The 16,639-nt window shown below is 59.2% G+C and overlaps 1 protein-coding gene across 3 annotated transcripts in view; it reads right to left on the bottom strand.

Moving 5' to 3' along the window:
* SCUBE1 (signal peptide, CUB domain and EGF like domain containing 1) overlaps nucleotides 1-16,639 on the bottom strand; it is a 136,617-nt gene that overhangs the window by 17,401 nt on the left and 102,577 nt on the right. For all 3 annotated transcript variants that reach the window (XM_043562835.1, XM_043562836.1, XM_043562837.1), the window contains 8 exons: nucleotides 16,288-16,410; nucleotides 14,057-14,173; nucleotides 12,445-12,567; nucleotides 4,056-4,175; nucleotides 3,633-3,737; nucleotides 2,586-2,699; nucleotides 1,620-1,757; nucleotides 291-494 (listed from right to left, as the gene is read on the bottom strand). In XM_043562835.1, the coding sequence (XP_043418770.1) occupies nucleotides 291-494; nucleotides 1,620-1,757; nucleotides 2,586-2,699; nucleotides 3,633-3,737; nucleotides 4,056-4,175; nucleotides 12,445-12,567; nucleotides 14,057-14,173; nucleotides 16,288-16,410 (1,044 nt within the window). The remainder of the gene's footprint in view (nucleotides 1-290; nucleotides 495-1,619; nucleotides 1,758-2,585; nucleotides 2,700-3,632; nucleotides 3,738-4,055; nucleotides 4,176-12,444; nucleotides 12,568-14,056; nucleotides 14,174-16,287; nucleotides 16,411-16,639) is intronic.

Below are 16,639 nucleotides of genomic sequence, written 5' to 3' on the forward strand. Positions count from 1 at the left end.
CACTGTGGCCGTGCCAGCCTGTGCTCTCCCTGTCCCACCCGTCCTCAGGATTATGGCGAGGGTCAGATGTACAAATGTCTGCCCGGCAAGAGCCTTGCCCAGGGGGCGGCACCAGGGGAACGTTCCTCAAACGACAGCCATGATGACGAGCACGACAGTGCTTCCCTCTGGCAGGCTTCTGCGTCCGACTGTCCCCTCCCGAGGCATCTGTTTACCCAGGCCACTCGTGGAAGGAAGGGCAGAGGGAGTTTGCCCAGTGGGCATCCCAGTGGCCACGGGCAGGGACGCACCGCATTTCCCGTCCTGTAGCACCTGGCCCGTGCTGCACGCCCCCGGGCCCTCCGGGGCCTTGGCCGGCCACTGGGCCATCGCGTACTCTGTGCCTGCGACCTGGATGGAGAACAGCTGTCGGCCGATGGACCTCCGCAGAGTCTTGATGGCGGCCTGTAAGCTCTGCTCCGCGCGCTTCCGCATGCAGTCGGCCTCGCAGGTGTCTGCAGGGGCGGGAGGGACGTCACTCACAGCCCCTCGGGACTGCCTCTTCCCCAGCTGCCCCTCTGCCAGGCCTCTGCCGAGGGCACAGGCTCGCAGCGGCCGCAGGCCCCCTTGTTGCGTCCGCCTGACAGATGAGGAGACCGAGGAGGATCCGACAGGTAGGACCTTCCCCAGGCCGTCCAGCAGGCCTCCGCCACTGCGACGCGTCACCTCCCTAGGGCACGGCTCACGGACGGGCGCTCCTCCCTGCCACTCAAACAGCCTTGAGGCCGCCACTGTTCCCAGGATGACAGCCAGCTCTCTGGCCTTGAACCCAAGGCCCCTCGTGGTGGGGCCCCCGCCTGCCGCGCCTGGCCCCCAGTCCTCTGACACCCACTGTGGACTCCACCTTCCGCCCTGCCCTCCTGAACACACTCTGTTCTCTCTGACCTCTGTGCCTTTGCCCGTTCCATTCCCTCTGCCCGAAGGCCATTGCCTGCCACCTTTTCCACTGGATCTTTGATTTCAAGCCCTGATTCACACGGCGCCTCTTCTGGGAGGACCTCCCGGGCTCCTCTCTCGGGGAGATGCCTCAGCTCTGTGCCCCCCACCCCGGGGGTCTCCCTTGGCACCGGGTAGTTTGTGTGCGCGTCGGCCTCCCCGTGGCTGGGGGTGCCGCCAGCGTGAGGACCTTGGTCTGGTCCCCTCTTTCCACGGTGCCCAGCGCTGGGCACACGCAGCACACGTCTGTTGACAGAGCTCAGAAAGCACGGACACGAAACTCAAGCCGGCAATGTAAGCCCCCTTCTGGAACATGGGAAAGACAGGCCAGTGGCTCAGTTGTTCCGGAAAGGCCACAGGCGTTAGGCCCTTCCGGGCCCCAGCGAGCGCATGGGGGACGGTTGGGAGAGGCCGTGTGGCCACCATGTGGGCCCCTGAGCCCCGTTCCTCTCACTGCCCTGGGCCTCCTCTCCCACCCCGGGCTACAGGCAGCCGTTTTAAGGACCCGGCGCCGACCCGCACCAGTCCCCCCATCTGCCTGGCTGGGCCTCTACGTCCAGGAGCCGTGGCTCGGGTGGGAGCCCGGACCCCGCCAGCCCCCCGCATCCTCTGTACCCCCTCCGGCCTTCAGGAGCCTCACCCACCTGAGGCCTCGTCCGTCTTTGCCTCCACCTCGAACTCCGCCGTGATGTGGGTCACCTCCTTGGATGGGGACTTCCGGCCACGGCGCCTCTTCTTGGAGGAGTCACACTTGAAGTTCACAAAGGTCACGTGGCAGTTTTCTGGACAAAGAAGGGACCGCTATGGCAAAGGTGGCACAGGGCAGGAAGCAGGGTCCTCCCGAGCCCCGTGCACAGATCGCCACCGGCGAGGCTCCCGCTTCGCCTAACGGCCTGCGGTGCGGATGGGGAAACTGAGGCTGGAGAAGGCCAGGCTGGCTCCAGGTTTCAGGCGGGGCTGGTGGCTGAGCCACGCCCCGCACCAGCCATTCTGAGTCTGTCAAACCGCTGCAGGCGGAGGCGCCTGGCGTACTCGCTTCGTGGAGCCGTGCCGCTCAGTTCCGTGGGGCCCGGCCCGGGTCGGGGCTGCTTGAGCGCTGGGCTCTGTTAGGTCTGGGAAGGAGTCCTAAGGCGTTCGGGAATCTTGGTGGAAACAGAGCTGGGATGCTTTTCGCCTGCGCTCTTCTCGTCGGGCTTTCCCTACACTAACCCCTGACCCCCTGGGGTCAGAAGCCTGGAACATCCTTCTTGGCCTCCCTCATTCAAGGATGAGCCACTGCCTGACTCCCACGAGGCCTTCTGGACACAATCAGGCTGCACTTGCCCTGGGGAAGCTCATCTAACCCACTCCAGGTGGGGCAGGGGCAACGGGCCCCGGGGATGCTGGGGGACCTGAATTTTCCACTCAAATGCCGGCCTTCTTCCCGAGGGACACCACCACTGTCTCTGGTGCTTCAGGCATGGCTCCTGGGGCTCAGGGACCGTGATGGGGAGGACAAGGAGAGGCCCCCACACTTGAAGCCCAGCCCCACTGGCCGCTGGGCTCCCAGCTCCCAGGCACGGGGACCCCCGCCACCCCCGTGTGGGTCAGTGCCATGGCCGCCCACTCACCCAGCAGCGGCTGCCTCGGGGCCTCCTTTGGTGGCTCCTGGCTGTGGGCCCAGAGGCGGCACCTGGCATCTCGGATCTTGAAACGGGCCTTCTGCCTGATGGAGGCAGGCGCACCTGGGGAAAGCCCAGACCCCCCCTGGTGGCGGCCTCTCCTGCAGGCAGGGAGGCGGTGGGGCCGCCAGTGGGACAGATCCACGGGGAGCTGGGGCTGGGGAGCCTCCACTGCCTCATTTCTCTCCCCGCAAGGCCTGAAGGCGGGCGTGTGGACGGCGGGGTCAAACTCAAGCCAGGGGCCACCCAGCCAGAGGTCTCCTGTGGAGGAGGAGAGGGAGGCCTCCCGCCTCCTCCCCCATCAGCACGGCCGGGGCACGTGGCTCATGCTGTTGGGAAACGGGGCTAGAACAGAAAAGAGAGGGAAGCAACGAAGGGAAGCGGGGTTTGGAATAACACAGGTGCCCCAAACTGCTGATTCCTTTAAAGAGCCAACTGCAGCTGCTGGTACTGAAGAATCCTACAATCGCAGATACTTAGACTCACATCCTGTGTGTGTGAAATGCACACAGATGCCCCCATATCATTGAATTCAACATCCGGAATGGGAAAAGCTGCTGGAGACAACCTCCTGCGTCTGCCGGGCTGCCCGGGACCTGGCTGGTGGGCCCCAAGGGGCGTGGGAGGGGGCTGTGGCTCCAGTAGTGCCGGGACCTTGTGCTCACAGCACGCGTGAGTCACTTCACTGAAACGGAGCCTGAGACCCATAGGCTCCTAGCACCTCGGGGTCACTGGAGCCGCGGCCCAGAGCCTCCGAGCTGGAAGGGCCCTTCCCTCCGCGGCTTGCTGCCCCTGGGCTGGGACTCAGCCCGCAGACCAGTTGCTTGTAGGTCCCAGCACTGCTCTCAGCCCCCCAGGACCCTGGACCGTGCGGGGCAGGCCCCCGGCCAGGAAGCTCTTCCCCGGGCAGCGCCCCTCCCTCTCGCCCCAGTATGGTGCTGGACGCCAAGCCCAGGGCTCACCCGGGCACGGGCAGCACGGACAGGCCAAGGGTACCTGAGCAGCTGGGGCCAGCGCTGGAGCTGGTGCTGTTTCGCTTCTGTGGCGTCTTGCCCTGGAGACCCGGGATGCCGCAGCTCAGGCTGTAGCTGTTTTCCGAGTCTGCGGAGAGGCCGGTGGCCAGATGGACTTGGGTGCCCCCCACCTCCCCGCCAGGGGCCCCTGATCCTAGAGGTCTCAGAGAGATCGCTCTGGGTAAGTGGCTGGGCAGGAACGAGCCCGCCACACTTGTTGGGAGGGATGCCGTGGCCCGCGGAGAACCAGCCAGCAGGCCGGGATCACTCGGTGATCAAGGCCGGGGGCGGGGTGGGTTCATTCCTAGGTTGGGCTCTTTCCTGGAGAACGGAAGGGAGCAGGGACTGCACCTCAGGGAAGGAGCCCTCCACTCCCTCATCCCCTCCGGGGATGGCCTCAGGTTACCTGGCACGAAGAGTGAGTGGGCAGGGCAGAACAGGGAGCACCTCTCCACGCCGCCCACCCTGCTGCAGGACAGCTGGGCCCAGGTTGAGGCTTTGGCCCGGGAAAGGCACCTGCCAGTCTCTGAGGAGAGGGAAGACATAAGAGCAGGTCGGAGGGGGCCAGGGTGGAGGCTTTCTGGAGCCCCTGCCCCTGAACGTGGACCATCAGGGACTCCCACCACACCTCTGCCCCGTGGCCAGACCTCGGTGGGAAGGGGCTGGGGGATGGCAGGGTCCGTCCTCCCTCTGACCAGTCCAGGCCGTCTGTGGCAAGGGTCACACCGCTGGCCTGGGCCGGAGGGCAGGGCTGGATTTTCTAGGGCAGGTGCCCGTGCCCCTCTGAGTAAGGGAAGAGCTGACAGTGGAACAGGCTTCGTGGCAGTGACTGACCTCGAAGCACGTGAGGTCGTGGTCACTGGGAGCCCCTCTCCGGGGCAGCCGCTGGACACGGCCATCAGGTGTCTAAAGATGTCCCCCAAATTAAGCTCCCCAGAGTTTCTCATGTGATTTTTAATCTTTTGAGGATGACAAAAGTCCCCAGACTCCCAGGAGACTGACAGGTCTGCAGCCACGGTAAAATCGGAACAGATTTCGTGGACAACAAACTGGTCGGTGACCACTGGCTGAGATGAACACGCCTCTGGAAGCGTCGCACCCAGTGTCTGTCACCAGCGGTCGAGCTGCTCCAGCCAACAGGCTGAAACAGGGGACGTAGCCGGAAAAATAAGCTGAGAGGGGAAACTGCCCATCTGGATGGTCTCCGACATGTGGCTGAACATTTTCAAGGAGTCTTAGAAAGTAAATAATCTAGAAATGCAAACAAACCCCTGGCGCTCCAGGTAAAACCCCAAATAAATACAACACCAAAGAATCAAGAACCTTCAAATAAAACCCCCTGCAGAAGAACCGATGTTCACGCTGGTTAACACGCAGCGGGACAGGCATCGGCAAACTTCCAGGGGAGACGTCAGCCCCCAACCGTTCCCCGGACTGTCTCTAAATTCCTAAAGGGAACTGTCACTGACTCTGGCGAACGGCAACACCGCCTTCTTGTCCTCACGGGGGTCGCTCGTTGGGAGAGGCAGACCATCCTGGCCCCGAGCATCCTGTGTGCTCTTGCGGTGACGCTGGGGATGCAGAGTCCCCGGACAATTTCTCAGGGTCGTGTTTGCCTCCAGCAGCCTCAGGGATGAGGGAACATCTCCCCCCTGGAGAAGCAGCAGGCTCGCTCTGTTCCCTCCCTCGGCTGCGATGCAAGGTCTCTACCTGCACGGCGTCAAGGGCGCAGATGGGACTTGGGGTGGGCGAAGGGGAACCCACACGAATGTGCTAGGTTGCCGTGCTGTGTACAGAAGTCCTTCGTCTCTGGCCCAAGGGCTCCAGGACTTCCAGAACTTTCCTGGCGCCCTGAAGCAGCAGCAGCCTAGCTCACTAGCTGTATGTGGGCAGAATCTCTGACCCCACCACGTGCACCACTGAGACCACCATCACAGAATGCCAAAGCCCAGAGAAAAGCTTAAAGTCACCACCTAACAAGCAAGAGGGAAGGCAAACCGACCGGTGGTAAGTGGGGGAAAAAGAAAGAAAGAAAGAAAGAAAGAAAGAAAGAAAGAAAGAAAGAAAGAAAGAAAGAAAGAAAGAAAAAGTATCGTTAAAGTAAGGATGTCAGGTTGTGGGAGAACACGAAAGAAGTAGTAAGAGGCAGCTCTGAAAGTGGGTGAGAAGTTGCAGAAGGCGTGGCGGCCGTGACCTTGATTTGCTCTGGTTTACTGAATCAACCACTCAAGAAGTGAGACTCTGACAAGCCTCGGCTCTTTCCCAACTTCCAACCTGCCACCGCTCCTTGGGGGCCGTTATCAGAAGACAGCCCTCCCTTCTGTGGGTCAAAGCCCCTACCCAGGTAGTGGGGCAGGATCTCCTCCACAAATGGAACTGCCAGCTAAAAATATGCCTAAATATGATACACCTGAACAATACCTGTGAGGTTACTTTTACAAGTCCCTGAAAATTCTCCTACATAATTCAAATTATAGCTGATAGGAGCCTTAATATACCCGTATTACGTATGACTCACCAACAGGACCCCAGGACGCCTGGGTGGCTCAGTTGGTTAAGTCTCTGACTTTGGCTCAGGTCACGATCTCGTGGTTCATGAGTTTGAGTCCTCTCTGCTGTCAGCATAGAGCCTGCTTCGTTCGGGTCCTCTGTCTCCCTCTCGCTACCCCTCCCTCTCTCAAAAGTTAATAAACATTAAAGAGATTTAAAAAACCAGGATCCCTGGGGCAAAGCTTCCACAACATCAGTAGAACAAATGGAACAGAGTCCAGGAAGAGCCCGGACTGAGTGTTCCCAGACTGCCACACGCATACATATTTTTTGGTATGAACATGCAAAAGTTTGGCCATGCTCTCAGGACGCAAGGTCAACAGCACGGCAAACATCCATGGCCAAGGCGTGTCCTCCCTGCCTCGGGGCAATGCCTTGGCTAAAGCAGTTGGAGCATCTTTAGGTCTTGTCCCAGAATCACCTTTAATCCAAGGGTACCACACGCAGTATGATCCGCACGGTGAACCGGGAGCACCCGGTATTTTTTCTGCTTGTCATTGAACTAATTATGGTATCTGGTTCCTTTATCCTTCTCATGTTACCCCTGAGCAACTCCTACCCCTTCCTGAGGAGGAAACTCATCTTTGGGTGTCTGTACTTCAGAAGCGTTCATATCCAGAACAGATCTTTTGGACACTCCAAGCCAAACCCTGACTTAATATCGTTTGTTGAAGGCACCTGTCTTAAAAAATGAAGAGATTTAAAAATTCATATGGAAATTCAAGGTAAGTTTAAGAACAGCCAGATCAATCGTGACCACAAAAGACTAAGTTGGAAGACTCTCACGTCATGATTTCAAAACTTACTAGAAAGCCACATTAATCAAGACAGTGGGCTACAGACATAAGACAGACAGATCAATGGAAAAGACAGTCCAGAACTAGACCCACACATTTACCGCCAATCGATTTCAAGAGGATGGCAAGGTCATTCAGTGGGGAAAAAGAATGGTCTCGACAACTGGCACGGCGACATCTGGATATCCAGACACAAAAGAATGACGCTGGATCCCTATCTCACACCGTACAAAAACTAATGCGCCGTGGGTCAAAGACCTAGGAGCTACAATGCTAAAGCTTTTTAGGAGAAAACAGGTGTAAATCTTTGGGATTTACGAAGATTGGATTATGCAGTGGTTTCTTAAAAATGACATCCAAATCACGAGTGGCCAAAGGAACCAAATAGGTAGATTGGACTTTATGAAAATTGTGCTTTATGAGCCTTTGTGCTTCAAAAGACACCACCAAGAGAATGAAAAGACAATTCACGGAATGGGGACAATTCCTCGCTAATCCCATATCTGGTGAGAATATACGTAGATCATATGTAGATCTCTTACAACCGAATAATAAAGACAAACAGCACAGTTACAAAATGGGCCAGAGATCTGAATAGACATTTCTTTTTTTTTAAATTTTTTTTCAACATTTATTTATTTTTGGGACAGAGAGAGACAGAGCGTGAACGGGGGAGGGGCAGAGAGAGAGGGAGACACAGAATCGGAAACAGGCTCCAGGCTCTGAGCCATCAGCCCAGAGCCCGACGCGGGGCTCGAACTCCCGGACCGCGAGATGGTGACCTGGCTGAAGTCGGACGCTTAACCGACTGCGCCACCCAGGCGCCCCTGAATAGACATTTCTTGAAAGAAGATCTACAAACAGCCAACAAGCACACGACAAGGTGCTCAACACCATTAGCCGTCAGGGAAATCCAAACCACAATGAGAAAGCGTTTCGCCCCCACGGGGATGGCTATAATCAAAAAGTCAGAAAATAACAACTGTGGGTGAGGATGTGGAGAAACTGGAACCTTACCCACTGCTGGTGGGTGTCAAATGGTGAAGCTTCTTTGGAAAACAGGCTGGCAGTCCCTCAAAAGTTAAAGCCAGCGTTACCGCACGACCCAGCCATTCTCCCCCTAGGCATATACACAAGGAAAGTGAAAACATATGCTCACACAGAAATGTGCACATGACTATTTACAGCAGTATTGTTCATAACGGCCCCAAACTGGAAATAGCCCGAATGCCCATCAACAGATGAATGGATAAATAAAATGCGGTATAACCGTACAATGGACTATCACCGGGCAATAAAAAGGAACAAAGCAGTGACACAGGCTACAACGTGGGTGAACCTTGAAAACATGAGGCTAAATGAAATAACAAGTCACAAGTCGCAAGAGGCCACATGGCACACGATTCCACTTATCGAGTGTCCAGAATTGGTGAATCCACAGAGACAAAAGTAGACGGTGGTTGCCTACGGCTGGGGGTTGACTGCTATGGGCACAGGGTTTCCTTTCGGGACAGTGATGAAGACGTTCTAAAGTGGCCTGTGGCTGCACCGCCCTGTGATTCTCCTAAACACCGCTGAGCTGTGCGCTAAATGGGGGAATTGGGTGGCATGGGAATGATATCTCAATAAAGCTGTCGATAAAAACAAAAAACGAAAGGAAGAGAGACAATACTAAGACCGGATATACAAGAACGATCCGGGCTGGAATCAAGCCCTTAAGGGACTCACGCTGGCTCTGGTGGCCAAGCCTGTGGCCCGCTCTAGGGCCTGTGGAATTGTTACCGATAAAGGGTGGATAGGTAAACAGATAGCTGTGGCGTTCGACTTAGCAGTGCTTTGGAAACAGAGAGGTTTCCTGCCCGTAACCGAAACGCGGAGGCCCACAGTACGAGGGATGAAAGTCAGAGGAAATGCTTCCGGGATCACCACGCTGAATGGGCTGCTCTGACCGTGATCCCTAGGCCAGGACTTCCGACAGTGCAGAGAGGCGCATCCGTGGAGAGGCGCGGGGATTCCAGCACAGGCACACGACGTTTGCCTGCCTGCTCTGGAGAGGGGCCAAGCGGGGCAGTGGTGTGGCAAGCTCTCTGAGGGTACCGTCTGGCGAGCCAGGACGGCCCCCTGGAACCACCAGACGGCCTCATATGGACGTGTGCTAACGTTTTCTTCAAGATAGCTCGTCTCAGTAGGGACAAACCAACCGGCTGTGGTGGCAGACGACGTGGTGAGAAACTCTCCCAGGACAGCGCAGGACTGGAACCAAACCCTCGGGGACCCCTTGGGCATCCCCAAGTGGATTTTATGGGTTATACATGTGCGCTCATAATAACCACGTTTCCTTTCTGAGTGAACCAAAACAGTTGCTTGTTGGAAAAAGCCCCAGCACTCGTAGGAGCTAAAATATACTAGACCTTGTGTTCCTTATTTGGGACATTCCGACTCATTTATTTAGAAATACGCAGACAGCTTTTTACTGGGAGGGTTATTCGTAAATCACTCGGAAGCTTCACTGTCTTTTTACCCCGTATCTTTGGGGGAAAACAGAGGTGGATTTTTCAGAACTTACTACAAAGTTCACAACTGACAGCTCTTGAACTGGGTGGGGTTCCTGAGAAGCTCCAGAAGCTGGTTGCACACAAACCAGCGACACCCCAAGATGCTCGGGACAGGTCGCAGCGGTTACAAAGCTCTCGCCTAAGACCACTGGGATGAATTCTCCCTGATGCTTGCAACCACTGTTTTCCACACACTCCGTTACACGCCTTTGGGCTTCGTTCTTTGGGTCACGCTTTCCCACCTGATGCATTTAAGATTGTACACTTTTGATTTATCCTATCACGCTTCCTTTGCCAATGATAACTGGCCTGGCTCCTGGCCTTGCTACTGACAGCCACCATCGTTAATTCTTGAGATCAGTCCTCCCAAACTATAGCTGGGGAAATGGATACCGAAAAGCAGGATAAAGTGAGTTACGCATGCCTTGTTAATTTCGCCCCTCTTTGTAGACCATACGGAGAAGAGAAGGAGGACGCCCTTGTGCTGTGAGAGGTGGATTCTGCTATCTGGCAACATAACCGACTGGCTATCACAACCCAACACCCACAGACAGTATCCCTACAGCCCCCCGGAGGTGGAGCCCATCTCTTGTATGGGATCTGGCTCGTCGGCGCCACCCAGGACCGCAAGCTGACTGTTCTGCGGGGCTCTTGGACTGTCCCGAGTGAGTGGCTCTCCCCACCCCTCGGTGAACGCCGCCTTCTTGCGAATCATCTGAAGCTAGAGCACCCTTCCGAGAGACACCAACAGCACCTGGTGGAGCTGATCATGGAGGCCGTCGGTCCCACGTGTAGGAATCGGACAGCTCCAAGTGGTCATCGAAGACGTGCCCCTCGTGTTGGCTGACAATAACACAGTCACGGCATGGTGCAGGGGGGCAGGATGAACCAGTCTGTCTTCCTGGTGCAAGCCGTCGTGGGTAGCAGGAAGACCCTGGATTTTCTTTTGGCCACCGTGGGGGCGTGTCACTGCCAGCCCTTCACTCTGAACCTGGACACGCAGCAGAGGTGCTGGGACAACCCCCATTGCGGTAATGAGGGAAAGCAACCTGAACGCCGAGGGTGGCCTCGGGGAGTTGGTGGAACCAGTTTTCTTGGTCAGCCCCGGGAACTCTTAGATCACGGGTCTGGAGGGCCTTCCGGCACCTTCTAACAAGGTTACGCTTGTTCGTGTCAGTCACCCCACATCTGGCGTCCAGAATGCTAACTGCTTCTACGTCGCCACCGTGGTCCTGGCAGATGCCTTAAGGTACAGGAACGGGATAAGATCCCACGGACTGACAGTGACAGACAATCAGACCCCCGATGACCCTTTGTGGGGGGGTCGGCGGCAGCGTGAGGACCTAGACAAGCCCCCGCGGCCTCTCCTGCAGCGCTGACGGAGGGCGGGGCGGCCGGAAGGGTGCTGAGAATAAAAGTGCCCCTTCCCCCTTCCCTAGGGAAAGCCTGCTGGCCCGCAGCTTTGGTAACAAGTAAATGCCAGGCCTGGCAGGACCCTAACCAGTCAGTAGACACGTCTCTGAAAGCCAATCCATGCGCGACAGCCCCGGGCTTGGAGATTCGGCCATCGGGTGGCAGATTCACTCAGCGATCAGTCTACCAAGGCTGGAGTCAGCCCATTCTACCACCCAATCCTTCGTCTCCAGCACAGCCCCTAACGGGCTCCCCCCTGCAACTCAGGACGAGACCAGCGGTCCGCTTTGCTCACCAAGACTGCCTGAACAGCACAGCATTCCTTACTTAAGCGAGCAACACATTCAGCCTTTCGGTATCAGATGCCGAGTGACGGTATCCGTTCTTTAACACGTTCACTCATTCGTTCAGCAAGTATTTACTGAGCGCTTTCAACTGCCAGGCTCTGTTCTAGGCGCTGGGGATTCAGCGGCGAACAAGACAGGAATACGTGCTCAGCCGCGTAAAGTGCGCATACGTCTGGCGGTGGGAAGCCCGATGACAGAAAAAGCAAAGTGGGGAGGCAGGGGGGCGGGAGGGGGGCGGAGGTGCTCAGGGAAGGCCGCCCAGAGCAGACAGCTACAGGGGCGAGGAGCCTCCAGGCCAAGAGGGGAGCACGGGCACAGTCACGTCAGTTGGGGGGTCGAGGTCACTGAGGCTGGCATGGGGCGAATGAGGCCGAGGGCAGAAGGCCACCAGGCCAGGGTGTAGAAGCCTCTGGGCCACCCTAAGAACTCTGGTTTTGCTTCCGCTTGGAGAGGGGTCCTGGAGGGCTCTGAGCAGGGAGGGACACACCCCGAGTCAGGTTTAAAAGGCTCGCTCTGACTACCCCGGGCACGTTAGAGCACCGCGGGGCAGGGATCCGAGAGCCGTTTCGGGGCCGTGGCCCCAGCACCCAGAACAGGCCTGGTGCCTAGTGGGCAATCATGTGCTCGTAAAACCAGAGAATGTGGGGAGTTGTCCAGAGTTCAGCCCAGAGCTGCCCCGTCTCCGGCGCAAGTCAGCGGAGGACACGGGAACCCCACGCTCTCTGGGAGCCCACCTCCCTTCCCGTGCCGGACGCTGTGGGGCTGGTGGCCTGGGCAGGTGGCGGGGATGCCAAGGCCCAGGTGCTCCCCTCTGGGCCCTGGTGCCGCTGCAGCCCGAGTAACCAGCCCCTCCCCTCTCCCAGCTTCCTGGGCAGGACAAGGGGGGGGCCTCAAGCTGCACTCCCTGAGCCCCGGACCTTCACCTTGGTGACCCCTCCCCCCCCCGCCCCCCCCAGGTCCGCTTCTGTGCCTTTGACGCACCCTTCTGTGCCCTCTTCCGCAAGCCCCGCTTCCCAGGCGAGGTCGGCCCCGTGCCGCTCGCCCCGCCCTGACAGGCCCCGCCCCTCCCGCCCAAGCCCCGGGTGGAAGGGGGGAAGCCAGCGCCCAGGCCCTCCTCGTGGGTCCCCACTCACCCACACAGTCCTTCCGGTTCCAGTGGAGCCGCCTCCCCGGGGGACAGACGCATTCGTAGCTGCCCTTGGTGTTGACGCAGCCCTGGTCGCAGCTCCCGTTGTTCACGCTGCACTCGTCCACGTCTGCAAGCGCAGGTGGGGGTGAGGGCGGGAGGCCGGCAGGGCAGGGCCGCCCAGGACGAGAGGGCCGAGGATCCCGACCCCGACGACAGCCCGACACCGTCCTCGGATGCAGACGTGCGGCCGCACGCGTCACGCGCGGGAGCGCGCACACACGCGGACGCTGGCCCACGTCCCTCCCCCCACCGGGGACCATAGCGGTTTGCTGAACTTGAGCGGCTGTGCCCAGACTGGGGGGGGAGGGCAGAGGCAGCACAAAATTAAAGTGCCAAGCAGGTCTCGTGGGGCCGGGTCGTGAGGCTTCTCTTACCAGGGCCGCTCCCTCCCGGGGCCCGGGCCCCAGTGTCAAGGAAGCTGCCTCCGAGGCCCTTCCTTCGCTGACCACCAAGGAACCAAGGCCCCCCCGGAGATGGGGATGGGCTGGGCCACACTCACACTGGGGTGCCTGGCTCTGAGCATCTGGCCGGGATTTGGGCAGCGGCAGGCCCAGGGGAGCTAGTGCCAGGTTTTGGGGGGTCCCTCCAGAAGAATCTGCAGCCCACCCCAGGAGTCACCCCTGTGCCCCATCATGTCGCTGTCTGACCCCATCCCACCCGCAGAGCCGCCCAGCAGAGGGAGTGTGGTCACAGGAAATGAGGCCCCTAGGACCTCGGGGCCATTCTGATCTCTTCCCACCTTCACCTGCCGCCCTGCGCCTCTCCAAGTCCCATCGTCTATAGCTAAGCACATCTAGAACCTTCCCCTTCTCTGGACGCCCCCCCCCCCCTCCCCTTCGCCCGAGCTCTGGAGCTCTGGCTCCCATGCCTGGAGTTGCCTCCCTATTGATGCCCTGGGTTCCTCTCTCCCAAACGCGTGGCAGCTAGTTGCACGGACATGGCCATGTCACACCCCTACTCAAACCCTCCAACAGTCTCTCATCGCCCTGGGGGTAAAAGCCAAGTCACCTCCAGGGCTCGCCAAGCCTTGCCTCCTCCCTGCCTGCGTCTCCCACCATGTTCTCCTTCCCTCACGGGGCTCTACCGGCTGCTTCTTGGCCCCTCGCTGCTGCCTCGGTGACTTTGCACGTGCTGATCCTTCTGGCCTGCTTCCTTCACCTTGTGCCAGGCACCTCTCCTTTAGGGTCCCCCCACCGTCTCCACACGCCTCCCTTCTCTGTCGTCACCCTCTCCCGCTGGAATGAGCCATCCGTGGGATTCTCTGTGTGGCAGTCATCCCCGATCCGGACCGAGGTCCCCTGGAGCTGCCATCCGCAGGCCTGAGGCCACGGCCTGGCAGAGGCCGGCCCCCTTAGCGGACGCTTGCCGCTCCCTCCCCCATCCTCCACTCTGCTCCTGGCTGAGCCCCTCTGCCCACCAGCCCCCAGCCTTGCTTAGGTCCCCTCCCGGCCCTCCGGAGTCAAGGTCAGGGTTAGGGTGTGGGGCGCAGCGTGGGTGGCCGTGTGGCCAGGCGCGTGCCTCGGGGGGGAGGTGGCCCTGGCGGGCGGGCTGCAGACCTCCGCAGTGGGTTGTCCCGTAGAGTATGTAGCCGCGGTGACACAGGCACTGGAAGCTGCCCGGGGAGTTGATACAGATGTGGTCGCAGGTCCTCTCGAAGGAGCACTCGTCGATGTCTGTGTGGCCACAGGGAGACAAAGTCCAGGGAGGATGCCGACCAAAGTGTGTTTTCCTATTCACTTCAAGATGTCTCTTGAGACAGTAAGGAAAACAGCCCGAACAGAAGGGGGTATGCCACTCATGAGGGATAACAAGGTAGCCTTGACACTATGTGAAATTTGATCCTGAGCTTCCTGGTGGCCAGAGTAAAAAAGGCAAAAGGGTCACAGAGTGCTTGTCATCGGACAGGAAGGAAGAAATGAACCACATGCTCACAGGAGACAAGCCTGTCCTGGCCAAAAATTCTGAGGAAAATGGCTCTTGTGGGATAGCTGACGGGGCTCCTGAGGGCCAAACAGACACTGACCCACCTCTCCATGGGCACCGTTCACTCTTGGAGTACACTGAATGTGACCACACATATTGACGATATGGCCAATATGGTCGACAATTCCAGCACACGCGAGGAATCGCACTGTGGGTGCTCCAAGGAGGATATGATCCCTCCCTGCAGCAGAATCTGGCAAGATCTCCTGGTACTTGTGGCATTTGGGCTGGGCCTTGAAGGATGGGACTAACTCGGAAGTTAGGAATAGGAGTGGGGGAAGGGCACTCCAAGCAGCGGCTGGGAGGGGGGAACGAGGCACCAGGGGACTATGTGGAACTCAGGGGGGTGGGGAGGGGTGTCTGAGGTCCCCATCCCAAGGGCCGGAGCGCCAGGCAAAGGAAGGCAGGCTCCTCCCTGCTGGAGCTGGGGAGCCCAGGCTGGTGCTGGAGCAGGGCTGGGAAGTGGCCGGAGCCCCAGGGCCTCAGAGAGGGGGGCCTGGTAGAGGGTGGAGGGGACTGGCTGGAACCCAGAGGCAGACGCCTCATCGCCTCCTCTCGGCAGCTGCCCACCTCTCTCGTGGGACGGCTGGGGGTACAAAGTCAAGGGCTCTCCCTGAGCCCTCCACAGACCTCGGCAAGGCAGATGGAGAAACTAAGTCTGAGCGTGGAGGAGCCTGGACAGGTGCTGTGCTCCCAACAGGCCTCACGCCCTGAGAGGAAGATAGAACCCGGAGATCCACCGAGGCATGAGGAGGCGGAGCCTGGGAGGGGACTTGCCGGGCTCAGGTCACATGATAGGCTGGCGACAAGCCAGCCCCGGCCCCTCCCTCACCAGCCTTCGTCGGTGCCCTTGGGAGAGCACAGCCCTCGCCCCTCATGGCAGCACGCTGCCCCAGGGCCAGCCTTGAGCCCCACTAACAGGCAGGAGATACAAGCCCTACGGCCCGACTCAGCGGTGTGCAGCCTGCCACAGAGGAAAGGACTGGTCTGCAAGAGTCACTGATGATGAAACTGAGCCACGTTCCTGCCACACAGGACACCCTGGCTACTCCCCCTGTACTTTCTCCCAAAGCCGGCCCCCGGGACACCCCTGTCTTCCCAATGACCTCATACAGTTCCACGGGGCTCCTGACGGCCCCCCAAACTCTCCTTGGGTGGGTTTACCTCCCTGGCTTCTCCAGGAAAATGCCTATTCACCACTGTCCCCTCCACCAGGAAGTCTTCCCCGACTACTCTCTCCACTGCCCATCCTCTGGGCTCTCCCTGCAGCCCGGAAGTCTCCTGGACTCGTGCTGGGCTGTGATGCTTGGCTTCTGCCCAGGCCTGTCATCACCCCATTGGTTCCTTGCAGGCACCCGGGAACCCTAAAGAAGGACTGCAGGAAAGTGTAATGTGCCCTGCCTTCCAGCAGGTGGTAGCATCGCACCTCCGAAGCCTCCGAAGGAGGCCTGGGGCCACAGGGATGCGGGGTGGAGCTTCTGAGCTCTGCCTGGACTCACTGTGACCCCCTTGCCCCCTTTCCCATCCCCAGGGGCATGTGCAGATGCCTCTCCGGGCCTCAGTTTCCCATCCATAAAGGGACAGGTTGGCCTGGGTGGTTCCTGAGGGTCCCCAGAGTCCTGAAGGACAGAGAAGGCGGGGGCGGGGGGGCAGGTGCGCATGCTGGGAACGGGAAATCCACAGCTGCTCTCTCACAACAGCAGGGCTGATGAACCTGGCCCTGGGCCTCTGCTCCTAGGAGCCTGCATAAGCCCGAGGTGGGCGGGACAAGGACGGGGTGTCCCGGGGCGCACGGGAGGCTCACCTTGGCACGTCCGCTCATCGGTCAGCAGCTTGTAGCCCTTCCGGCAGCCACACTCGAAGCTGCCCACGGTGTTGCGGCAGAAGTGGTCACAGCCTCCGTTGTTGGTCAGGCACTCGTTGATGTCTGCGGGGACCAAGCAGGCGGGGCAAGGCGAGTGGGCTTTGCCACCAGGTGGGGGGACAGTTCGTCTCCGCTCCTGACTGCTGATGGCCCCCCATCTGAGCACGGCGAGCGAGGGGCCTGGCTCACAGCAGTGGGGGTCAGGAGGATGAGTCATCCCGCCTCCCCCAGACTGGGCATTCGTGGCATAGAAGGCAGAGGAGTGACGTGTGCTGTGCCCGGCAAGATGACA

Source organism: Prionailurus bengalensis, chromosome B4, assembly GCF_016509475.1.
Source record: "Prionailurus bengalensis isolate Pbe53 chromosome B4, Fcat_Pben_1.1_paternal_pri, whole genome shotgun sequence".
NCBI lineage: Eukaryota > Metazoa > Chordata > Mammalia > Carnivora > Felidae > Prionailurus > Prionailurus bengalensis.